General features: G+C 45.6%; 1 protein-coding gene across 1 annotated transcript; it reads right to left on the bottom strand.

Annotated features, from left to right (window-relative positions):
* Window positions 1–1,367: 1,367 nt before the first annotated feature.
* On the bottom strand, window positions 1,368–25,657 carry NR1D2 (nuclear receptor subfamily 1 group D member 2). The gene is made up of 8 exons (XM_065666075.1): window positions 25,368–25,657; window positions 22,029–22,289; window positions 20,345–20,433; window positions 19,260–19,404; window positions 17,203–17,819; window positions 13,504–13,689; window positions 9,471–9,681; window positions 1,368–4,523 (listed from the first exon to the last, which is right to left on the bottom strand). The coding sequence occupies exons 1-8, from the start codon at window positions 25,381–25,383 to the stop codon at window positions 4,327–4,329; spliced, it is 1,722 nt and encodes a 573-aa protein (XP_065522147.1). The 5' UTR covers window positions 25,384–25,657; the 3' UTR covers window positions 1,368–4,326.
* Window positions 25,658–26,594: the final 937 nt, after the last annotated feature.

Below are 26,594 nucleotides of genomic sequence, written 5' to 3'. Positions count from 1 at the left end.
CGAGTGAGTACATCCTCCACACTGGCTGCCCGTTGCTGCTCAGTCAGCTGCTAGGGGTGGGTGTCTCCAGACTCTCCCATATCCGGATGTTCCTCCCTCCCCAGTCTGAACTTCAGCCTTACAAGAAACAAATTAAAAGGGAAAACAAAAGGTATTCGCTGATGGAGGTTCTGGCAGCTGCTCCCTATGCTCATCAAAGGGGAGGAAGTGCCAAGTATTTCCTCGTATGAACTGTTTCTGTAATCAAAGTGCTCTGCGGCTCAGCTGCAAATGCTGAATACCTCCCACCCCACACACAGCCCACGGGTCATGAGCCCAAGCAGACTGCCCACACCTTCGGCAGTTTATACTTTCACACAGTGACACTCATACCTCTGTCTTCCGTGCGACACTGACCATTTATTTCCTCATGTAGTGAGGACAGAGATGGGGCAGGCTGCTGCAGGCACGTTCACACGTGAGTTGGTGCTGTAGACTCAAAGCCCAGCATGCTTCCCACAAACAAGCACAAATGCTTCACTTCCCCATCCCCAGAACATCTTGCCTAACTGGGAGAGCAGGAAAGGGGGGAATGGAACTGTGTTTTTACTGGGAACACCCCTCCAGTCCGCCCCATTTGCTGTTGTGAGGCTCTTGGAGCCAAACAGGGAAAAATAACCCCTGGACCATCCCCACTGAAGCTGCAAAGAGCTCTTCCCAAGGACCTCCCATGCCCTGGGACCTCCGTAGCTCATGGCCCTGATCACAGCATCTCACAGTAGGTGGCAACAAGCAAAGCCGCATGCAAACATGACACTTTATATAGTGCCAAGACAATAAAAAGCATTTCTGTGCTATTACTCTTTCCAGTGCTGGCAGTCATAATTTTGTCTGTTTGTTTGTTTGGGGAGTTTGTTTTGTTTTCAAACACCAATAGATAGAACATTTCCTGAGAAGCTTGTCTCCTAACCAGTAAACACTTCAAACTAGGAAATCAAGCTGTAAAAATCAAACAGATCTTTGCCCTCCACATGCTGCTTCCCATCTACCTCTCTCATAACCTATGCTTAAGACTGCCTTTACCAGACATTAAACCACATCCTATTTTCAGTTACAAAGGTAAATTCCCGAAAGTAATTAAGGTGTTTAAAATAACTACCACTTTTACTGACAATACCCCAAAAACTGCACCAGCCAACCCCATCCAACCCCCTGGCAGTGCAGATGCGTACCACAAGTGGACCAAGCCACAGGCTCCTAGCCACCATACACCAGCGCAGCCCCTGTCACCTTACAGCAGTTGATGTTCTCATCCATTACTTCTGCTTTGTTCATCTCAGCGTGTTGCCTTCCCCTCTAGATTTCATACAAAGAACACAGAAGCACAGTTTCTCTTGCTGATGTAATGCCCATATTTAATCTTTCAAAACAAGAATAAAATCAAGAATAAAATCAAGAATAAAAATTTCCATTTAAGTCATACAGTACATTAATCTTTCAGCAATGACCCAATCTACAGTACTCAAATGCCTGGCATGAAGTCTATTATCTCAGCGTTTAACAAGTGTATAACCAGTGACACAGTAAAAGAAGAGCTCACAATACACAGCTAACACAATGAGTTTAGATTTTCTTCTAAGAGTCCAGCTAGGGTTTGTAATACATGGATCACTTTGGAACCATACTTTAATCACCTTGTTGTTCAGTCAATCTGTTTGGGGCTTTTTTTTTTTTCCTCTGTTATATGAGTTTTTCCATTATGTACAGGAAGATTATCTCAAATGAAACTGCACAAGTCAGAATATCTATCTATAGACATACATGGTCAATCTAACTAAAAATTTAATAAGCAGTAATTACTCGGTCCTGGTTATACATTCCTAAAGGCTTAATAATACAGTTTAAAGAAAATAAAACAAAACACAACAAAATACAGTTGCAGGGTGGCAATCTCTGTAAGAAGCCTCCTTCCCTCTCAAAACAACCAAAGGTTAACTGTACTTTCCACATTTGAAATGGGGTCTAAAAAGAAGTAATTTCAGCTCCTAAACAATACAAAACGTGACTGTCCTTTCTAAAGTCTGAATGGTTCAATGCACCCTTCACTGAAGTTCTCAAACAAATAATACTGGTAGGATGCAGACTGTTAACAGAAATTAGGACAGTATGCCATGGATAGCACATTTGGATACCAAAACTCTTATGAATGAAGGGGCCGTTATCCAGTGGTTAAAGCAGACTGATGCAGGAAGGCAGGTCTCCCTGAAGCAGTGGAGGAGGGAAAAGGGCTCTTCTGCTCCGTAGCCAAAGCTAAGACCAAATGTGTACATGCCCTCTCCTGCTCTCAGGGCCCTGGCCAGCACTCCTTACCACTGTGCAAGGGGAAATCCCTAGGCCAAAGGTGACCAGAGACATGGCAGGGTGCAAGCCTTCCATCCCCTACCCAGCTACTGATGCTCAGGGGCAGGCTGAGGTCTGCCTCTGCTCCAAGCTGCACAGCAGGCACAAGGGCTCCCACTGAATCACTCATGTGCCAGAGCTGCTCCTGCAAGGCAAGAGCCCTGCAGTCTGGTGGCTTTCTGGATCCTGGCCTCAACTACTGCATACATCTGAACCCAGCAATAACCAGAGAGGTCTCTCCCTCCGCAGAGTAGTGTTACCAAGCACTAGTCGCAGAAGGCTACCTACCTCTCTAAGGTTAACTAAACACAGGCGTAATGGAGCTGCTTCTTCCCACATTAGAAAAACAAAACCACAGCTAATTAACACTACTGCTTTGACTTTTAAAAGCCTCTTTTCTGGTGCCAGGTCCTGCTATAAATGGAGGGGAAAAAAAAACCCACAGAGTGCCACTTTCTTAGATGGAAAACCAGCAGAATCTTTAGCCTTGAGGATCTGCTTTGTAATTTGCTACTGGCATAAACAACAAAAAAAAAAAGAAGTCCCATTTATTTGGCTGGGTTTTGTGGTGGTTTTTAAAGAAAAAAACATCCAGACCATCCAGTGCACCTTCTCTGCACATACACACACACGCACATGCACACGCACCAATGGAGAGCTCCAGAAGAACAGGCATGGGAACCACAAAGCCCAGTTTGTGAAAAGACATGGGGAATCTCACATTTCAATTTTCAATTCTCATTTAGCAATGAAGCAGCAAAATGATGTACTGCAAGAAATAAACAGTCACAGAACACACATACACCCAAATGCAACCATGGACACATTTTTCCCACTTTTTTTGTTGTTTTTTTTCTTTTCTTTTTCCTCTGATAGATACGGTTATTCATTGGATAGCTTCTTTCTGGCTGTGCTGAAGTTTCTGAAGAGCATCTGGTGCTTCTTTAACCTTTATCAGAATGTAAGAACCTCAGTGGCAACAGACAATCTCAGTAGCGCCACAACCAACCCTCTCCACTTGAGATTCCCTACAAACCCCTTCTATAAGCTGAATCTTGCTCTGCCCCTTTGGTGCCATTCTGGGTTTGGTTTTGGTCTTTTTGTCTGTTTTGATGTTGGTTTTGTTTTTTCAAATTAACAAACACAGCATATTAATGCAAACTGGATGTTTTCTAAAAAACGGTCAGCTAATTAGTTCAGCAATATGCAAAGTGCATCTATTTGGTTCTTTCCATAGATCACCTTCTGTTGTAAGTTTAAATTCCTTCACAGTTTAAAATATTGTGAAGAAATTATATGTATACTTTATGTATAGAACTATTTATATACATACACATATATACACACAACTCTGTACTTTATATAGCCATAAACACTCATTACTTAACTATTTATATTATATACACATGGCATGAACACATGCTCAGTGAAGAGTTGGTGCAGGCTGAAATCATTCCATCAGGTTTAATGGAATAACAGCAGTGGAAACCATGAGTGAATTATCAAAAGACACAGACATACATCTATTAGGTAAGTGAAAGACCAATTAAATCAGCTCTTCCATGTTCCTACTAGCGCAGGATCATTCCCACCCCATTCCATGCTCCGTATGCACATACACAGCTATTCTGTGTTCAGTTTACATGAGAGGGCAGTGGTGGTTCTTTTTTTCTAAAGAACAGTCCATATTTACTGGGGCTTATCACAACCTCCTCTGCAGAAGTGCAGCACAGCTGGGTCTGGATGTCTTGGTGGAGTATGAATGCTGCACCGCCGCTAGCTGAAAGCACCTGCTGAAGCGTTATTGCATGGTTAAGGGACAGCTATCAATTGTTCACAGCCTGTGAACTCTCTCTCTCCAACAAGTGGTACAACTGTATAAATACATATTTTAGCACAAAACATTTTAACACGAGGCAAGTCCAAGTACAAATGAGACCTAAAGGCCTATGGGTGAACTTTAAAGGCCAAGAGTTCTTCAGAGTGCATGTTGTTTAAGGAACGCAAGTCAGGTAATTTCAAAAGAAGTTTTGTGAAAATAGAGGCTTCATTTGGGTGATTTTTCATTATTAAGGTCCTTAATGCACGGATTAGTGTTTCCTGAAGCGCCTCCACAGAATTGACATTTTCTATTCCGGAACGATCTAAAAAGAAAGGGGTAGAGGGATTGGGTGGAGAAGAGGGGGGGTAAGAGAGAGAAAAACAGGGAGAGGGAAGACTGAATGGATGTGGTTATGTACTTTGCACCATAAAACCACTGCAAGAATCACTCACCACATTAACAAGCACAAGAATAATTAAATACTCATGTCAGAAGTTTCAAACCCACAATACCAAAAGTCTTCCAAATGCTATTTACTTTTTAAAGTATTAAGCTCAAGCAGACCTGGCATCATTCAATCACCTTTCCTATAATCACTTACCCATGTTTCCAGCAAAGGACAGACCGATGCACACACTTCAGTGCTTTGCTGAATCACAGATTTCAACGCAAGGAGAGAGGGCACACGAAAGCAGGAAGTTCCAACATTTCTCAAGACTGGACACAGAACCCCAAACTTAAACTGGAAGTTTATGTTTGAGTGAGAAATCCCACTCGGGACAAGCCACACCCATATCTGCACAATGGGATCCCAAAGGCAAAGGAAGTACAAGCCTTGACATGACTGGCCACTATTTCTGCGTTCTGAAGCACCTACCACGTGAAACATGATGCACCCAAAAATTCCCAGCTGAGGAAGAATTTCAACATCAAGACAAATGTTGTGCTTCCACTTACTGCACTCATCCCATGCCTAAAGTACCTCTTTCCAGAGAGCTGTATTTAAGAACATGCCTGTTGTCCTTAGGTGGAACCTAAGTAACCAGCTTGAAAGGATGGATTTTTAAGCAAAATGCCTCATCTAACAACCATGCACAGGAGCCTTTTTTCCAAGCTGTATCCTGTCTTCTTAAACGCTGAGTAAATTCAGCAGGGCACATACACACAGGAGTGACAGACGTGAACAGAAATGTGCTTTGATGTGTACATGTTCTTGAGCACTTCACGGAACTGGGACACAGAATGACAACAGCTTTCTGGAGTAACACTGAGTCAGATCTTACAGTCAGAGTGGGAATCCCTTCCTTATGCTGTCAGTGTCAATCCTATCAGATCTCTCAGGTGAACAGAGTCCAGGAAGTCCTACCAGACTGCTGCAGGTCCCTACTGCTATGGGAAAAAATATTACATAAACCATTTAACGATCCGTCTTGAAGCAGTTAATGTGTTTTGTTCCTTCAGAAAGACTGTTCCAGAACCTTCTATTCTAACAATTAGGAATTTTGATTAATATCAAATTCACACATTCCACTCTTCTGTGATGTCCTGGGCTCAGCAGTAGCAGTTATTTTTCTCCTTCTTAGTAGCTGGTGCAGTGCTGTTATTGACTTTCAGCCTGGGAACAGCACTGATAACACCGATGTTTCTAGTTGCTGCTCAGCAATGTTTACTCTGACCAAGGACTTTCTGAGTCTCATGCTCTGCGAGGGAGGAGGTGAAGCTGGGAGGAAGCAGAGACAGGACACCTGACCCAAACTAACCAAAGACGTATTCCATACCACAGCACATCATGCCCACTGTATAAACTGGGGGCAATTACACAGAAGAGCTAAATCACTGGTCAGTCGGGCTGGGTATCGGTCAGCAGGTGGTGAGTGGCTGTATTCTCTTCCCTTGTTATTTCCCTTATCATCATTATTATTATTGGTGGTAGCAGTAGTGGTTTGTGTTGTACTTTAGTTACTGGGCTGCTCTTATCTCAACCTGTGGGAGTTACATTCTTTCGATTCTCCTCCCCATCCCTCCAGGAGTGGGGGGAAGAAGCGGGGGGAGTGAGCGAGCAGCTGTGTGGTTCTGGTTTGCCAGCTGGTCTTAAACCACAACAGTGAAGATTGTCATGCTTTCTCCATGAGAGCATGAGTGAAAAAATGCCCCTCTGCCTTTATTGGTTAAACCATCTACCCGAGCCGTCCCCCACTTCACACAACCCGATTTGCTCTATCCTGAGCAGAGATGACAACATAAGCCAGATGAGACTTCTCAAGAGCTCTGTAGAGTGGCAACAATCCTGCCTTGCCTCTGAAGGCAGAAGAATGCAGTGCTGTCTTTCCTGGCTGCCTCCAGCAAGTTATTGTAGGCTCCTCTCTTCAATTAGTGCAAGTCTTTCTTCTCCTTCCCTCTTAGCCTACTTCTAGCTGCTCCCAGTAGCCAGCAGAAGTTTCTGTTAGTACTATCCCAATAAGAAAGAATAATAGAGGGTGTGTATTATATATTCTTCTACCACGAAGTATCACCCTCAGTTAAGGGATTATCTGGTATCTAGTCCTGCGCAAACCACATTCTTTCAGCTTTGCTTCCACTTTGCTTCTTCCTTCTTTAGAGCCCATGATCCAAATTGCTATCTCCCCTTCATCTTCAACACATCCAGGTAACTGAAGCCAAAGGTTCTTTCAGTTTTGGAATGGTACCAACATAATTCCTCAGCACCACCAGAAATACTCCCACATCCTCGCTGTATGGCCCTGCTTTTCCTTTCTTTGCATATGACACCAAAACAAGAGGTTCTACACAGTTACATGCATTCCTTGCTACTACTTCTGAACATTCTAAATACCCTTCCTAAGACTGGGTATTCATCCAGTGTTGATGTGGAGATGCTTCTGACAAGTCTCTTCCCCACTAGCACTGTGTAAGAGAGTTCTGAACATTTTTTTTCCCCACTGATGTTTGGGTTTAGGTTGGTTGGTTTGCTTGCGGGTTTTTTGGATTGTTTTGGGGTTTTTTGATTTTTAATTTGAAAGATTTTTAACTAGTGCAGCATGGTATGCTACATTCTGGATCACTTAAGCAAGATTCAACATTCCCACACTCTTGTTTGCTTCTGGAGCTGATATAAATCTTGACTACTTTGCTTTCTTCCTGACAATCTTTTCTTGAGTAGCTTTCTTTCTGAGATGGAGTCATCTTAATGGCATTAAGATCTTATTCCTCCACTTTCAGTTGTACTTTCAGTTACAGCATCTTTGCCTTTGCGTGCATCTCCATGTCATCTTCTTTGATGCTATTCCTGAACCCTTCCTCCTTCTCTAATTGAGCTCTTCCTCCACCTTACGGGAAATTACCCCTCCTCCTTGAGGGGCAGAGTGTAGGGGATCTATCATTCAAGATCTATTTAATCAACAAGTGGCCATGATCCTTCAGTTCTACCAGTACCTTCTCCTCTTGGCTTCCACAAAAGCTCTGCTGGGGACAATTCTGCTCTTCTCAGGCACCTGCTCACATATGAAGCTTGCTCGCTTACTCACTTGAGCAAGTAACAACCGCAGCACTTCAATTCAGTTACAAGTTAGAGTGAAGTTGATCTGAAAGCTGCTAAACTCACAGTGACCATCAAGGATACTACTGTGTCTGGAATATAGAATGAGCATTAAAACACTAGTGAAGATGTATTTTATAAAACCCTAGAAACAGATTGTGAAGATGTCCAGGAAGGCTGTTATCAGACTGCAGATGAGATCACACAGCAGCTAAGCTAGGTAGCACTGATGTCCAAACTACGATCTGAAAAATCCTCAGCAGCTGCAAGAAGCCTGAATACCAAACTCACCTCTTTTTGTCATCTTGCACGATTCTGATATTACGTATTGCATGTTACAAACCATCCATATGCTAAGCCCTACTGGGAGCTAGCAACTGCATGAAACACTGTCTAAAAGCCTGGAGGGGGCTGGATTTGGGCTATAAGCACATTTAACAGAACAGATACAGCCACTTACATTCAAAACAGGTGACACAGCGACTACGGTATTCTAGGGCCCAGCAGCTGAGCAAGCAAGAAGAGTGGCTGTAGCATTACACAACAAGGGAAGAAGCCTGGATCTCAGTCCTTATTTAAAGGTTATCTCCAGTTCTTGACAATTCAGGTTTTTTAAGATAAAATTTGTAAAGCAGAGTCTGGAAAAGCAACTAAACCCCCAGGTTTCTCTCTGTTAACCGAGCATTTTCACTAACCGACTACAGTGCCATGCTTGCTTCATGCTGCCATTCATTCCAGCTTTCAAAGCCTCAAAGTCTGTACCACCCTTTGCTCATTACCACCACTTACAAACTGAAGAGGCTACAGCTGCCCATTGTGTGTTAGAACATTTCGGTTAGGCCACGCACAAAGCTGTTAAACTGAAATGTCCTACCTTGTCTACAGAGGCTTCATGTGCCTACAGCACCATGCCTGGGGTGCCCCTTCCTGATAAGGAAAATGTGGGTCTAAACCACTCATGTGGAAGCTGTACACTTGTTAAAGAAGCAAGTGGCCCCCAAATGCTGCCTTGTTGTTTAAGTGGACACTAGTAGCATTCCTGTCAGCTACCTCTAGAGCTCCTTACCCAGCAAGTAGGGATTCTGCATCTTGTATTTCAGGCATTATATGCAGAGTTAATGTGCCTAATTTGAGGCTTTAGATAATACTACAGAAGTAGGTGCTTAATCCTTCTTTGAATCTGGGCCAGGGTGTTCTGTATATCCAGTGACTGAAACAAGATATGAGGTTGGCAAAGATGTCAGTGGATTGGCAGACCTTTTGTGGTAAGAAGTCACAATGCAGATGAATAGGGCTTTCTTGCTGACATAAGCAGAGATCAAACTGTTGGATTTGGATTTAAGTAAAATATGCAATAGACCTCAGTGACAGTACTTGGAAGTAGAAATACCACCTTTTCCCAAGACTTAAGCTGCGCAAGTCAGGAGTCATTTCACTGATGCTGTCCTGGGAAACATACAAGTCAGACAAATAGCTTCTAAATGGCCATCAGGCAGCTGTGAGATGCATTTTTGCATTCTATAGAAAGTAGTAAGAAAATACAAGCCTAATGTCACATCTTCCCAAAAGGCAGTATCAAAAAAAGCAGGTATGTAAATGACAGGCTGCTAGTAGCTTAAAACTTACTAAGTTGCACTTAGATGTGGAAGAACAGGCATACATTTTACAGGAATCTTCTAATAAAAAGATGTATCTAATAGTTGGCAAAGGTGCAATTCAACTTTCTCTCCTTACCAGCAGATACCAGGACAACCGCTGTAAACAAACTCATTTCCTCATCACTAAGTTGCAGGGCATTTAGTTTCTCGCTAAATTCAAACATTGAGTTGAGCAGATCACCGGCTCCCATTGAATGCAGGTCATCCACACTGTACTTCTTTCCACTCAGGAAGGTGACGGTACGTTCCTTTGCATCAAACAGAGACGCAAACCGTACCATTAAAACCTGGTGGAAGAAAAAACAGAACAAAACCACATAAATATAGGCAGAATTCTAGGAAAGCCACAGAAAAAATTAAACCTTTTAACATCATTCCAACTGTCTCATTAACTGCTGTACAAGCATTCTACACAGACACTGACAGCATGCTATTGACCTGTCAAAATCAGTGCAAGCTCTGACCCAGTAGCCTGAGAGAAACAAACAAGTGAAGAAATTTGTCAGAGGATGCAGGGGAGGGGCTATAGCACACCAAAGGGAAGAAAATTAAAATGTAAGCCTCAGACAGCCTGAGCCACAAAGACAATGCCACTCATAAATATGCCAGTAGGTCAACTTGCTTAAGCCATTGAACAGCCAAAGGCATACAGAGCATGAAAAGAAAGGTTTTCTTGGCCACACTCACAAAGAGCAAAATGAAGATATTGAACTAGATTGTTGCTTGGCGTAAAGTGGAGCAGCTCCATTGAAACAATGCTGATTTACACCACCTAATGATCTGGACCACTAGGCATTCTTTGGGTAAGTACCATGCTGCATCACTGTATCCACAGGAATGTTAAAGAGCTCTGGTAGAAAGAAGCTACAGGTACGGCCTTCAAAAGTCAAGGGAAGCAGGGCTTGAAACAGCACCTGGTCTGTAGCTGCAGCTGGGAATACCCCTTTGGTACAAGCACCTGGGCTGGAGCAGTTGACATGTGCTGAACTTACCCCTCTGGGCTGAAATTTCTCTTGTGGTTTCTCAGTCGTACTGTGAACGTTTCCCTCTGGAATGGCTTGTAAAGTTTCATTCGCTCACGTTCAACAACCTTATTTACATTTCCAAGGTTTAAGCTGCACAGAACAGCCTTCTTATTTGGAGAAAATGAACCAACTGGCACTGGTTAAAACTTCAGACTTGCTGTAATCTCTTGGTGTGAAAGTCGCCTCTTGTCACTTACCCTACATAACTGCACGAATTTAAATGTGTACTACATTTGAGAAGAGAACCGGGTTTTCAGCAAAGACTGGTGCTTTTGACAAGCTTTAAAAAAAGGAGTGCTCAAAAAAATGAAGACGTTTGAGAATTTAAACACCATTCATGCACATTAAATGACCTGCTCCTAAATTTAAACAGCCAAATGACATGCAGCAATCTTGATGGACACATAAGCACTATATATTGCTCACCCTTGTCAGCTAAGCTATGTGTCCTTTAATGACATTGACTACAGCGTGCAGAAACCTAGGTGCAGAAGCCCTCAGAATACAAGAAAAGGACACAAAGGGCAGGCAGACAGAGCTGAACTTGTGCATTAGCAGGGACCTACCAGGTATCCCAACCTTTCAGTTAAGTATGGTTATTTCCCTTACAGAACTGGGCTTTAGAAACATTAACCTTAAATAATGAGCAACCAGCATTAACATTGCTATTCAAAACTGAAGCCCATGAAACTGTGTTGATTTATACTAAGGCAAAGACCTATAGATTTCAATATCGCCCTTCTAACCTAAGGAAGAATGGTTTAGACTGGCACAGCACATGATTAATTCACCCCATTTTGCTTCGGGATTCCTATTTGTGTATGCTGAGGGTATACCTGATCAATCCCATCAGCTGACCATAGCAATATAAGCTTATGAAAGTCTCCACATAGGTAAGTGCTTGCTCACTTCTCCCCGAGAAATTGAGTCACTACCCCAATGGACCCAAGGTCCTTCTTAGCTCTGCCATCAACTACATTTGGAGTGGAGGCTTGTGGATGTTGGGGAAGACCCACTAAAAATCCAGTTGAGTTCTTTATTTGAGGCTCATGGCTATTTCTGACCTGGCTCCCATTAAGGCCATGTAGATCCCACCACTATATAGCTAGGTCCCCAGTACCTCCAGCTCTAAGAGGGCTTTTTAGCTTACATATGTGTAATTATACACAGCTATGCTGCTTCTGCACCAACATAGTCTTCATGCATCTTCTTGTCCCCACACAAGCATTCCTTGAATATGAGCTAGTGGTAAGCACAGTGCCAAGACAGCCACACACTGGTGCCGAAGGGAGCCAAAACAGGCTCAGAGACAGTACTTTTACCCAGATACCTCTATTAACATGCAGATGTTGGGATATTCTAGTTTAGTTACCCAGAAAAAAGAAATGACCTTGTACGTACCAGGCTTTCAAGATGTTTTTGCATCTACTGCAATGGTTTCATAAATCCTGCTGGCTCTGGGTTTTTTTCCAGGGCTCTGCAGCATTATTTTTTCATTTGTTTGTTTGTTGGGATTTGTTTGTTTATGGGTTTTTTTTTCCCTGTTGCTAAGATGCCAACAGAGGCCTTTAACTACAGGTACCAGCTTGGTAACAGAAATCATTAATGTTTCATTAATAAGTGAATAGGAATTAGCATGCAGCCATACATTATTATTAATTCTCTTTGATACAGTAACTTATCAGCAGTGCTTGTAACTGGCAAAAAAGGCATATGAATAGGCTTGAGGTGAATAAAGGGAAGGACCAAACATTTTACATGCAAAACATGAAGATTTGATCTTGCATTCCAGGAAGAGTTCAAGCTTGATTCTCTACCCTCCTCGCAGGCACTGGGCAGCATACTACTTTACAGAGGAAGGAACTAATATTTTTGTGTAATGTGAACACCAGTTTAACAAGCTGTAGCTGAAGAAGTGAAAATACAGCCCTTAGCTCCAGGAGCCGTAGATGACTAGTAAAAGGTCAAGAGTAAGTATAACTGCAAAAAATACATGACAGCAAAATAGATGAAACAAAGAAACTGACACACTCCAGGCACCAGGTGTTGCAGTGTAACCTGTACTTTCCAGCCCAACAGTTACCCATTTTAGAACCGGGCTAAATAAATGCAGGTGAAAGACCCATCACATTACACAAGAAATGGCTTCAGTTCAAGTAAATATGAAATCCAGCATCTCTCTTTGAACAAATAAATCAACTAAACAAGTGCAAAAACATCACCAGTCCTGCCTTCCCCAGGAAAGCACACAACACTGAATACTTGGGATTTCAGTTCTACCAGCCCTCTATGTTTAAACTTGATATTTGAATACTTATAAAACATGCATGGTTTCCAACAGATGCAGGAGTCTGGAAGAGGAACTCAAACCTTAAGTAAAGGTCTCTTGGTGAAGGTCACTAATTATAAAACAGCATCAAGCTCTCCAGTATCATTTCCAATTTAACACCACTAATTCGTACATACGTCATGACCACAAGTGGATGAAACTAACCACAAGGACTTGGTGGGATTAGTCTGTAAGTCACGCTGCAGGTGGTACAGCATCTACAGAACTGCAGTAATACAGCTAGTTGCCAGTGTTACAGTGTTGGAGATGGAGGCTTCAGCAACCCCCAGGTGCCACCAAAGGCTGGTGGTGGCTGGTCAGGATGGATGCCATGGCTTTGGTAGGGAGCACAGTGGCAGAAGGAAGGACATACAGAGTGATAAACACTTTCCTCTACAAAACTAGTCAACAGGTAACTTTCTAAACTAGCCACCCTTCCAGATGCACTGTGCTTCTCTCCAGGCTAAGCAAAGGTAGCTTTCAAAGTAGTTCCTCCTATGCAAACTCCTCATTACTCATTTATTAATGCACAGGGAAGAGGAAAAGGTTGAAAGGCTGAGCAATTTTGAACTTGTTGGAAGAGGGACAGCTCACCAAGATCTGACCAAACAGAAGCATTGGACACCATCAGCTTAAAGAAATAGCATCCATGACCAAGCTGGTTTTGCCCCATATAATCCAGTTCTATTTATTTTTAAGGGGGTCAGACTGATGCACAGCTTGTCAGGTCCACAATATACACACACTGGTCTCACCTCAAAGGTCCCAGCCTTCAGAAGATTGACCTGGTCATGTTGGGAGAGATCTCGGAAACCTGGGATGCGCTTGGCAAACTCCACCACTTCCTTCACTGCAGGGGTAAAACTCAGGGAAAACTCTTCCCAGACTTCATGGCCAGACTTGTTTGGGTCCACATGGGGAGTCTTACTCATTGGGCAGACCTATGTTTACAAAACACATGCAGAAAACAACTCTTTAAGAGATCATTACAAATACTAACAAATACTTGAAAGAAGCAGGTTTATTCTTCAAGAAAGCTTTGCAATGATGCACAGAGAAAAAAAATTATTATTCCTCAGCCAGTTCCCAAAGCAACCGTATTTCTCCCCCTCCCTTTAAAAGGAACAAAAAAAAACCCACCACAGCAGGTCGGTAGCAATCTGTTTCTAAATTTGCTGACCTTGGTAACTTCAACATCACTTACAGCAGAAATGTTGAGAGAACCCAGGTTATGCTGTTCTTCCCTGATCTCAACTTCATGCCAGACCTCTGGATTTTTTACTTGCATTACTCCTGTAATCTCACAATTAATCACAATTTCACAATCAACTGCAATCTCGCAGTCACTACTACATTCATTCTCATCTATCTTTCTTGTTTTGCAGGTAATTAAAGTGATTCAGTTGAGGTGACAAACGTGCCAACACCAGAAAAAGGAAGCAAGCACTGGCTTCCTGAGTCATGGGTTTACTAAGACAACCTTCCCCTCCTAGATGTTTGTTTTTATCTGCATCACTGAGGGAGGATGACCAAGGAACTGATATTCCAATCTTGCTCAGTCACAAGACAACAAAATGCTCTTTCTTTTATACAAACATACAGCAATTTTTTGTAGGACAGTCTGAATCCATTACAATGAGATCAGAAGTATCAGCCAAGGCTGACTGCCAATAAATTCCCTTTGTAAAACCCAACCTGATGCTCCGAGATAATTTCAGTTCTGCTTTCTAAAATCTGCATCTTTTAATGAAGTTTAAATCTTTTAATATTCATTTCACCTGTCATCATCAAGGATGAGAATTTCTTTAAGTATTCTTCACAGGTATACTAAATGGTGGATGTAATCCTACAGAATGTCAGCCAAGAGAGTGAAACAGATTAGTAATTCCTCAGAGCTATGCTGGTTTTTTCATCTTGAAACTGATAATAGCTTGCAATTCTTTGTATGGAAAATCCTAAGATTACAATATATTCAACAGGTATATATACACACATGCAGGAGTGTGCGTTTGTGTATTTAGCAACAGCTAGAGAAAACAAGATGGAGATAGATACAAATTTCCGAGGTGGGTTTTGTTTGTTGGGTTTTGTTTGTTTGTTTTCAAATGCCAATTGGTAACTGGGCAGTCAATACACAGAAAGCTCTTCCTTTTCTCTCTCCCCAGAAGTCAAAGAACAGCATTGTAGATTTCTTGGTTCAGCTGTGAATCACAACATAACTTTTATATCTGAGGACAACACACAAACCCCAAATGATTACATATGGAGTAAAGGGGGACCCCTTTTCCATAAACTGAGAATCGTTAAATATGTTGGTAAAATAATAGGTCTAGGCACACAACTAGAAGCACGACAGACACTAACCACTGCTCTGTTGACAGTATTACAACAGTTCACACAGGTATAGCTAAAAGTACAGTACGCTCTGAAAACAAAGAATCTGGTTCAGCACTCTGCTCTGAATCAGACACAAAAAGCACCTCAACTTCTCATCCTATGATGATCTACCCTAACTCCCAGACACACTGACCCACGGGAAAACCACCAGTTTTCCCCTCTATGTATTATGTCTAAGCTCTCTTGAGACCTCTGCCCAAGAGTCATGGAATATCTCAAGTTGATGATCCTTATGAGTCTCTTCCAACTCCCTGTTCCTTGCAGGACTGCCTAAAACTAAACCATAGACTAAGAGCATCATCCAGACTCTGTGAACTCCGACAGGCTTCCTATGGAAGCAGGTGTCAACTTGTACAGTCACCAGCTGTCTTTTAGAGAAGCCTTGTCAGGAATGACCTGTTCTACTTTTCTGTGCAGGTATTGAGTAAAAAAACCAAACCAAATCCCTGAGTATCTGTCTCTATTCTGGTTCAGAGCCTAACTGCACTCCCCTATTGCTACTGACTCATTTTAGACATAATCTAATTCAAGTTCCCTGTCAAAACCCTCATTCATGTCAGGGATGGGGGGTGCAGTGCTCTGCTGGATTCCCTTTTGTCTCCTCATCATCAGCTGTGTTAAGCCTCCCTGCAGCTACTATGCACAGGTCAAAATGACTGGTTTGGGCCTCTGCAGGCAGGGCCACTCCCTGCCTGCCCATACTGACAGGTTTAACCTCTGCTTCTCAGGAGTGTCAAGAATGCCATTGCAGTGACTCCACATACTTTCCCTGCAAGGAAGAAAGGCTGGGAATTATTACTCGCCCAGAGTCTGCAATTAAAGTTGGAGCCTGCTAGCGATAGCATGGTCCACATCTATGGTAGCCAAAAAAGGAAAAAACCAAACCAAAACTGGAAAAGATAAACAACAACAAAAGAAAACCCAGCATCAAGATAAGCAGCCTTCACTGTGTGAAGACCTTCAGAGGTCTTCAAGAATATGTGAAGAACCTTTACAAACTTAGAGGAAGAAAACCACTGGCAGCTCAAGTACTTCAGAAAGGTCAGGGGCTCGTGCCTCTTGATAGGAGTGCAGTATGAGAACAAGGATGTTATGTTCCCTCATCCCAGGCAGGTCTAGTGATAAACAGAAGGACAACCTATTTTAAGGGGCTTACAGAACCAGTTGCCTGAATGGCAGAGGAACAGCAGGTGCAAGGCAAATAGGAGGGACCTGTTAAGAAAAGGAAAAAACCCAAAATCTACATGCAAGAAAATCTTTGTTAAGAATTCAGTGAGAAAATGCACTAGCAAAGTCATCTAGGGTTCCTAGAAGTGTGTTCAGAGCCACACTTGAGCAAGTACTACACAAAAGATACTCATACAACAAGCAGTTCATCTGTGCATCTTCCTCCTGCCTATGTTCAGAGCTGAAGATGTTCTGGGGAGAAGGATACACAGCCTGTGGGGCCCATTGCGTCTGTATTGTACACTGCCTGTAAAATCGGCCTAGCCCTGTTAAAACAAAACACCACCCAAGAAAAACAAACAAACAAAAAACCCAAAACCAAAATAAACAAAAAAACCCTCAAAAAAAAACCAACAACAAAACCAGCCTACGAAAACTGGCTTAAAATCCTAGCCCTGAGGTTTCAACCCAGAACTTTGCTCCAAATGCCTTGAAGGAAAATACAGCATATCTGATTGTACAGATATCTTAAAGTGAAGTCTTCAAGACTGAATGAAGAAGGCAATTCATAAGCTCTATTTATAAGCATCCGTTTTCATGTGAAGTCAAGCCAGACAAAACCTGCAAGTTTTCTTGAACCTTGGACATTAGTCTATTTTCAGTTCGCTAAAAACCAAGAAACCCCATCACTTCTATGGTTTCAAGCCCTCCACACAACTTGAGCCATTATACCCCTCATCACAATGTGCATTCTCAAACTTGTGTCACTATTTTAGGTTTCATCAGTTGTGCCAATAGTGTGCAGCTTCACTAACTGAAGTGGCACAGACAGATCACAGCCATCACCAAGCCTTTTACTAAGTCATATCAAACAATTGATATCAATATACCAGATGCATTCTTCCTCCAGTGCTGCAAGAGTAAGTGGTATTCTTGTTTGGAGAATAGCCATCTTCCGGGATCCTATCACACAGTCGCTGAGTGTAACCACTGGTGAAGCTCATACAGTGGCCATTTGGAAAACACATGGTGTGCCCACTTGGATAATGCATTGCGCTTCTCCCTTTGTACTGTCCACCAAGGTGCTGCTCACTTTCAGGGTACTGAGGGCCGCTGAGCCCACTAACACAGTGCTTGCTGCTCAAGATGTACTGCTCGGTGTTGTTTGACACTCTCTCCCCACTCTGGGGCTGCATCATCTCAGCTGGGGTTTGGGACTGTTCTTGGTTGTACATGAAAGTGTCTTTATGGGCCCTAGTGACCATACCAATCACTTCTTCCTTCGCCATGTCAGCGCCAGGAGGGGAAGAAGGGCTTTTGATGGTTTCCCGCTCTTGCTTGGGCTTGGAAGCAAGGTCTTCTTGAGGTGCTTGATCCTGATGTTCTGTTAATGCTTCACTGGGTAAGTGACTGCTGAACTGGCTGTTCATCATGGTTTTCATGGCACTCTGCATTTCAATCAGCATCCTCTGTTTTTCACGTTTGGGAATACGGCCAAATCGAACAGCTACGAAGGTGGGGAGATGAAAGTGGGGAAGGAGGAGAGAAAAAGAAGGTCAATCCCGAAAGTGTTAACATGCACATACACAGAATACACACCCTCACCAAAAATCCTGCCTTTCAAAGGAAGACATTAACTGCTCTCACCAATACTACAGCAGGGGTGTTATCACTGAAGTCAAGGAGTGAGATATGAAATGCATGCTGCTGTTTACATACAAAGAGAAGGCAGCTCTACAGCATATAATCTAAAGCCTTTTCCCCTTTTGCTACAGACCTGGCTATGAACCACACACAGTTGTTAGCGAACTGTCAGGCTTTAAGACTTGACCAAACCAGTACAACTCTGAGCTGACAATTAGCTGAACACAAACACAGTTCATAACATATCTGAATAGGTCTTACAAGACCAGTCCTCATAGACCAATTATATAACTTGCCAAAACAAGAGTCAGTGCTGAGTGCAACTTACCTTGGTACATTTTCCTGATAACTCTGCCTTGACAAGGACATTTTCTGATGGCAAGGGGATGGACATCATTGCGGCTGCAGCATTTTTGACCCTGTCCTAAGCAATCTACAACTGCCTATACCAGCCCATCCAACCACAGCCTTACAAGGATTTATAACCAGTTTCGACTGATGTAATTACGTTCGTGCAATAGTCCATCATTAATGTAACTAACTCTCTTTCATTAAAGCAGGTGCAACCTTATGTGCAAACAAGCGCCTAGGGGATGAAATAACTCGTATGCACAACAAGAACTCAGAACAATTATTTAGAATAAGTTTTAACACTCCACCCACTAAATTATTAACAGCCCAAGATTCCTGGTTCTTGTGAAATAAACACCCTGAGAAAATTAAAAAGTGAAACAGGAGGAAGAGTTCTGCTTTGTGACATCAAGTTGTAGCAGACAAATTAACTACACCTTCAGCATTACACTTTAAAATGTCACAAGGAGTGGATAGCAAGCAAGGTGGTCAGAGACACAGCTCGACATTACCCTTTCCTTCTTGCTTGCCGCCTCCCTGCAAGGGGAAAAAAAAAGCCCAGCAGGTACATGGTCATTATGCTCATTCCCAAACCTAACTCTTTAGGCTTTATAATGATTACTCTAAGGCTATCAGCTTAGGCAGAATTCCCTTTAATGGAAAAAGCAACAGTAACAAGGCAAACTCATAGAAAAAAAATCGAGACTCTTATTACAACCATCCTCCTAAGAGACCACTGCAGAGCATCCCACTGCATTAGCCTCCAGGGACAGTATTACGTTACCAGTTCAGGATGGTCAGGGAGCAAGGCAAGCTGATCGTAGCACTCCCAGACAGGGAACCTGACCCTGACAACAGGGCTGGCAGTGTTATCTGCCATTAAGACCTGTATCAATTGGTTCCGAGGTGGGCAGCATATTCCCTCTCAGAGGACCACTGCTCAGGAACATACCATCTCTCGACATCCCAACAGACAGGCATTTTTTGAAACGACACTGCTGGCATCTGTTCCTATTCATTCTCATTATAGAGCAATTGTTATTCTTCAAGCACTTCTTATACTGGATGTTTTGTTGAATGCTTCTTCTGAAAAAACCCTGTAAGCAAACAAAAAAAATCCCAGAACTATTACAGCACGTCAAATCCTCCTGCCAAGATTCACCTCTCTGCAAGCACAGAAAACTTTCCTGCCTCCCATAAGCTGCTTCAGAGCCATCAGCCCAAAGTGATTTTATAGAACTTGCTACTGCTCATGACATACTTTGTGTGTGATCTATGTATAATGCAAACTAATTATGATTTCTAATTATAGAAGATGCTAAGTTGCTTCCTGCATAGTCAGCAGCTAAGAGCAAAATATCTCCAGTATTACCTCTATCACTGCACTGACAGTTTCTAAGAGATGCACTCAATCTCCTATGACATCAGCACAAAGATGAAAGTCAAAATCAGATCTTTTGACTTCAATCTCCACAGTCTGGCAAAAAAAACCATCCTGTTGTCCCATATGACCTTCAAAGGTGGTTCCTTCACATAACCCTTAAGCTGATAAACTCTGTCACAGAACATAACATTTTCATTGTTACAGTATTAGAAAATACAGATCTACTGATGCATGAACACGCAAGCACATAGTTCTGGCTTTCCCTGTGATAAAGAACTGCCTTTCTGAAGCTGTTTTGTTCAGTGTCCTAGCCCAGACGACGACTCACACCCACTATCTCTTAATGCAATTAACATTCACATGTCCGGTGTGACATGGTCCTTCCCACCTCTGTCTGCAGGTCTTGTTCTCTGCCGTGCGCTCCAGGTCAGGCAGGACTGGACAAGGGACAAGAACTGAAAGCACTGCAGAGTTTGGAAGATGCTGTGTCCTGCTAAGTGGTTTGCCTTTTCCTACAACTTACACACTGCCTCGAATTTCTCAGATTTAATAGAGAAGCATACCAGTATTTTTTTGGCAGCATGACCCCCTTTCCCCTAAGTGGAGAAGTTGAGAATTTCACCAGCAGAAAGGTGAGCAGAAACACAGCTCACCTTGCAGCCCTCACAGGCATGAACACCATAATGAAATCCTGAAGCGACATCTCCACAGACTTTGCAAAGAAGAACCATGCCATTAAATTCTAGAATCAGAACAGAAAAGTCAAGGATATAGAAAACCAATGACAACTGAAAGAGTGTTTCCAGCTTTTAAAACCTAGACTGAATGCAAAATATGTCAGGTCAGCTCAACATACAAAAAACACAGCAGAGGAACAAACAAGAATGTACAAAATGCCTGACCAGTTCAGAAGGTACCAGTGCAAGAGAGGGGCGGGAGGAAGGAGGAAGACCAACATGAAGCGTTCATCAGGACAGGGAGAAGGCATGTATTCACTGGACTTTCAATCACAGTGGCACTGTACTGAGTTGCAGAAAGTCTGGTTACATTCACACGCTTTTAAAGGGACCATTTAGGTAACTAGGCCACTAAAGTTCGGGCTCAATTTGTTTTTCCATCACGACAAAGTAAGCCCATATAAAGGCTACAGTTTCCCCAACAGGGAATTAACGTATTTTCTTTAAAATTGAAATATTAAAGGACACTTTATTTTATCATATATCATAAACAAGCCATATGCTCTATCTATCTGATAACAATTTAGAACTGGTAACTCAGCCACATCCTCATACGTAAAGACTACTCAATTGAGTGCACATCCAGAACGGCATGCTTGCACGCTTGAACTTGAAAGTACTTTCTCAGCCCTATAAATATCCTCACGGTTTGGGTTTTGTAAGCTTTTCCCCACCTGTTTTATTTCAGCTTGTCAATAAATTCAGTAAAGACTTTTTGCAAGTCCTAAGTGCTGGCCTAACACTGGTTTCACTGAAGCCAATGGGAGTTTTACCAGTGACTTCAGTAACCACAAAATTACCTTAACAGTGAGCAACAAAGACAGCTGGAAATACTCCTGCAGAAACATATTCTACCACGAAAAATAATGTATTTCACATTTGGATTTCATTTGTAAAGAGGAACTAAAACTTTATTTTTTCATGGTTTTGAAAAAGAACCAAACCACAAAAATCTGTTAGTTTTTTTTTTTTTTTTATTTACCTAGTTAGTACTGAGCTAAAAATGTTATCTATCTATATATCCACCCATTCACACATCCGCCTGAGCAGTTTACAACAGGTTGCATCTTCAGGAAACTCTGCCGTGACACCAAAAACATAGTTGATAGTGAATTCTTAAGAGGAAGTAAATGTTCTTACTAAGAACTTAGGGTAGGAACACTATATATAAAGAAAAAAAAGAAAGGGGGTGGGAAGGGAAGACTTTTAAGGTAGAACTGTTACATGTTTAGTCTAGATTCATAACAATTGAAAATGATAAAACCATTCTGCCATTAAAAGACTTCAGTCTTCAAAAGACTAGTCTGAATTCCAGCCAAGTGTGTGGTAAAATGCTCAATCCAGTACTCAGTTTGATTCCTGCCCTCCCAAAACTGTTTAAATGTAGTTCTTTATCACTGATGCCCTCCAATTACCAAAACAGCACAAAGTAAGTAGCTGGAGCTCAATAGTTGAATGCATTTTAAAGGACTATCTTTTAGTTCCATGCTTCTGGAAAATTACAGAAATGCCTTAACAGCAAACCACACAGGGTTGTAACACACAGGGTTGTAATACACAGGGGGGAAACGGTGGTTACAGGAACTGGCACCAAACATACTTGTGACTCCATTATGGCCTTTTGTCAAACCAGCAACACTCGACTGGTTTGTTTTAATGGTCTCCTCCAGCCGATCGCTCTTTGGTGCCCCATCAGAGCCCTCGCTGCCCCGGCCGTTGCAGCCGCTTTCCGAGGAGGAGCTGTTTGGAGAAGATGGTACAGGCGAAGAGGACGACTGGAAACCGCTGTCTGAGCTCTCGCTGTGACATGAGGCTGGGCTAGATGCCGAGCTTGAAGAGCTGATGTAAGCTATCACACCCCCTAAGGCAAGAAAAAAAAGGCGGCACAGTGACATAACAAGCAGACATGCACCGCTGCCATGTGAGCCACGCCATGACCCAGCACCACCAGACCCAGCCATCACGTGTTCCTGGGCACACTCCTTTCCCTCCCTCCCTCCCTCCAGCTTGTTCCTCTCGATTTGTTTTCAAGGGCTGACCTCCAGTCTGCCCCATTCCCTTCTTTCCTCTTATCAGCCTCCTCTGACCAAAGTCAAGCAGAAACAGCAGACCCAAAGGACAGAGCAACAAACCATGCTGCAGGACGGGGCAGTGGGGAGAGGCCACGTGGAGGGCTTCCCTGGCCACCCTCTGAGCAGAGCTCATCTGGAGCCACAGCAAAGCCAGGCCCTTACAGTGCTGTGGAGCTGGAATGCAAACAAGCTAGGTTAGGGACAAAAATAGGGCAGGGAGAAAGACTTCATGCAGGCTGCGTGCCAGAGGCACAGAAAGGAAGGACTGGGAGGTGCTCATGATGCAGAAGGGAAGGGGGCAAGGGAAAGTAATAGCACTGCAGCCTGGTTAACCTACTGAGCACCATTTGTCCAACTGCAAGCCTTCGCAGCGCTTCTAGCAGCAGCTAAACTCCACCTGCTAGGCTGCTATTTGCAGTCTCTGTCCTGCCGCGTCTTGCTATCTGACGCACTTGAGAATCCCTCAAATGAAACAGCTTTTTGTCCTCAGATAGACCTCAGAGCAGTTCTGGCTTTTCACAGGTTCCTTTTTCTGGCTTCTAAGCAAGAGAAGGTTGTTTTCACTTCATTGGAGTTTGTCTCCAAGGCTCAGCATTTCAAAAGCCAATGTGAAAACATTATTTCACACAAATACTTCAATAGTGAAAGCCACTCCACTGCTCAAATAAACTACACTCCGCAACCTCATGCCTGTACTGCTATTTAGAGCCTCTTCACAGACAGCTCAGGACAACTTCACACACCAGTAAGGATTAAAAACTTTACAAGGGCCATACACTGGCTTCCTCTGGAGGAATAAAAGCATTGGTGTCTTTAGGGTCCTTGGTCAACTGAGCTGGCATGGTGGGTTGGGGCTGCAGTTCCCCACATCAGCCATCACCTCCTCACAGATAAAGGCAGCACTGTTATACAATCCTGAAAAGATCACTGCTTGCAGGTAGACAAATTTTCATTACTTCTATCAGCTGTAACGGTCCTCTCAGCATTTCTGCTGCAGCTTCACTGGCCCATTTCCTCTTCATCATCTAATGTTTTCTACTAAGGGAACCACCACAAACACCATAAAAAAGTATGCAGCACAGGATCCCCTGCCTGGTGGGGTAGAAGTCAGACCAAGCAGCTGTGTGACACGTGCACTATATGCAAGCTGCTTCTCACATTCCTGGGCACCCGTGCCCCTATGCCCCACCACAGCCATCATTCCTGCACAGATTGTATTCTGTTCCAATAAATCCTCCCTGTGGCACGGCACGCATTCGGGATTGGGGGTTTTTGGAGCAAGGAGAATTGCAAGGGAGACACGGGGCCAGCAACGACACGAGGAAATGACTTTGCCAAACACCCGTGTTAGTGCCAGACACCACCCATCTGACAAAGGTCTGGGTGCACGTGCCGCTGCCAGGTCAAAGCTTGCAGTCCACCTGCTCCGATGGAAGCACCAGGTTTCTTCTTAGCAGGTACCATCCTTATCTGCAAAGGGCAGAGCAGGGCACACAAACACAGTCCCTGCAGGGAACTCCCATGTTCCTCCACACTGCCACCTTGCCCCACTACTGCTAAACCGTGCCTCATAAACACTGATGCTCCTTCTCTCTCAAGGGTAACACCAATGTCAAAGGGGAGCACGGGAAGAGTATGTCTATGGGAAGGTTCACCCCTTGCCTTCCGAAAGCCTAAGGAGCCCATAGAGTTGTGCTGCTGCTGTATCCTAGGGAGCTTGCCAGTCTTGTCTGCATCACAGTCAAGACTCCCATTACTTTTCTTATTTTAGAAGCTATGTCTCCCTGTGAACCTTATTTTGTTTGGTCAGCAGTCAGAGTCAATTCCCATACAACAGCTCAAAACAAAGAGCAGCCCCGGGTCTATGCACTGGTTGGGTGTTTTACACTGATACCGTGCAGAAAGGGACCCCCGACAGCCAGTGGGTAATGCAGTCCCGGGTTTTGCTTAGGGAACCCGCTGCACGGATTCAATTCATGAGGAAAGGGGTAAACACCGTAGCGTGCAAGCATCTAAAACGAAGGTGGAACAATGTAGAAGCGCGAAGGAGGCGGCAAACTGGGTCCACGCTTAACCGCTTCCCCCGGCCCCAAGGACGGCGCTGCGGGGGCACCCCTGACCGCCCTTCGCTAGCGGGGAAGAGAAGGACGCAGGGAGCAGGACCCGGGACCGCCGGGCGGAGCGGGGCTGTGCACGAGGGGCCGGTCCCGCCGCCCCCTCCCCGTTACACAACGCCTCCCCCGCGCACCGGGCCGCTCCACGTGCGGGGCCGGCGGGCAGGCACCCCCCGCCGCCGCACACGGCCGCGCGCGTGCGGGCACAACCACCCCCCCCCCCCTCCGCACCGGGACCTCGCGCTCCCCCCCCCGCCCGCCCCCCCTCGACCGCGGCCTGGCGCGGCTGGGGGCGGAGCCGGGCCCGCCGCAGCCCCACGTGTCCCCGTCGCGCCCCGCCGCCGCCGCCCCGAATGTAGGTCACCAAAACAGCGGCCGCCTCACGTGTCCGCGCCGCCCGCCGCCCCGCGCCGCCGCCCCGGCACTATTATGCAATCCGCGCGTCACCGCCCCGCAAGGCCAATGAGCGGGCACGCCGCGCGGAACGTAAACACAGCGCGCACATGGCTCGCCCGGCGGGTCCATGTGAGGCAGCGCGCCGCCGTCCCGGACACCAGCGGGGCCGCGGCCGGGCAAGCGCCGCCGCTCGCCGTGCTCTCACACACACACACACACACACACACACACACACACACACACACACACACACACACACACACACACACACCGCGGCTCCACCGGCAGCCGCTGCCCGCCTGGCCCTGCGGGACTCCCCCGTGCACAAATACCCCCCGGCCCGCAGCGGCCGCTTACCCGCGCTGACTTCCATGGCGGCCTCCTCCCGCAAGGGCAGGGCCGGCGCCGCGCTGGGCTCGGCCGGGCCCGGCACGGCTGTGCTGTGCTCAGCTCCGCTCGCTCTCCGCGTCTCCAGCGCCCGTCCCCCGCCGCAGCGCTACATGCAGCGGGCGGGAAGCGGCCGCGCTGCGTGCTGTCAGAGCGGCTGCAGCAAGTACCGCCCGTCCCCGCCGCGGCCACCTCCCCTTTACAACAAAAGCGACCGGGAGCCGCGCAGAGTGCGGCACCGCCGCCCGCCCGGCCCGGCCCCGGCCCCGGCCCCGGCCCCGCCCCGCCGGCCCCGCCCCGCCCCCGGCCGCCCCCCTCACCCAGTGACACACTTTCCTCCGCGCCGCGCGGGCCGCGCGAGCTCACGTGCGGCGGGCGCGTGCGTGCGTGGGGGCACTGCGGCGGTAGCGGGGCGGGGGTGCCCCTGTGGTGAAGGCACCGCAACCGGTCACCGCTGCGGGGCACGGGCACGGAGCGGCACCGCAACCGGTCACCGCTGCGGGGCACGGGCACGGAGCGCCGCGGCCGTGTCAGCATCCGCCGGTGGCCGCTCCGCGCACGGCATCGGCAGGACATGCCGGCGCTCTGCGTGCCGCAGCTCCTCAGTCCTGCGCGCCGGGGCGGCTGCGGGTGTGCTCCCTGCGCTTGCGGGGGAAAGGAAGAGCCGGCAGGAACACCTCGGCAGTGCGCGCACCGCTTCGCGAGCCACAGGCCCTCCAGGCGCGGGTCTCCCCCCGCTCCCGCCTTCCCAACACCGGGAAAGGCACCTCTGGGGAACCCCCCAGAGGACCCACCGCGGGTGGAAGGCAGGGGCGCCTCTGCCGGGGGGCATCCTCCGCTCTCCTGTCTCCTGCTCCCGGAAGGGAACCCACAAAGAAACGTAACCCCTGTCAACACTAAGGAGGGGAGGCTCTCCGCGAAGCGGAGCCCAAAATGTTCTTCCTCGCCGCCCCGGAGGCACGGGGGATGCGGTGTATTTTGACCTCCTCCGGCTAAGAGGAAGGCACTGAGGCTAAATGAGGTCAAGGAGCGGGGGTTAAACACAGCTAAATGTAGTTTGCCACCTCCTAATTTGGGTGAGTTTCTTTTTGTCTCGAATGAGGTAAACAGGTCAGTTTGGGAGAGCTTCCTCACTTCTCGAATAAGGTAAACGGGTGAGTTTTCCTGTGTTTCTGCCTGCAGCCCAGCAGCCATGAG

The sequence above is a fragment of the Lathamus discolor genome, chromosome 2, assembly GCF_037157495.1.
Source record: "Lathamus discolor isolate bLatDis1 chromosome 2, bLatDis1.hap1, whole genome shotgun sequence".
Taxonomy (NCBI): domain Eukaryota; kingdom Metazoa; phylum Chordata; class Aves; order Psittaciformes; family Psittacidae; genus Lathamus; species Lathamus discolor.
This window is presented reverse-complemented; position numbering and strand designations above follow the sequence as displayed.

Coding starts and splice junctions, on each gene's coding strand:
- NR1D2 (XM_065666075.1), bottom strand. Junction 19,405..20,344: donor ATGCCTGTGAGGGCTGCAAG/GTGAGCTGTGTT, acceptor GTTTGCTTACAG/GGTTTTTTCAGAAGAAGCAT. Junction 17,820..19,259: donor TGTTGGGATGTCGAGAGATG/GTATGTTCCTGA, acceptor CCACCTTCGTAG/CTGTTCGATTTGGCCGTATT.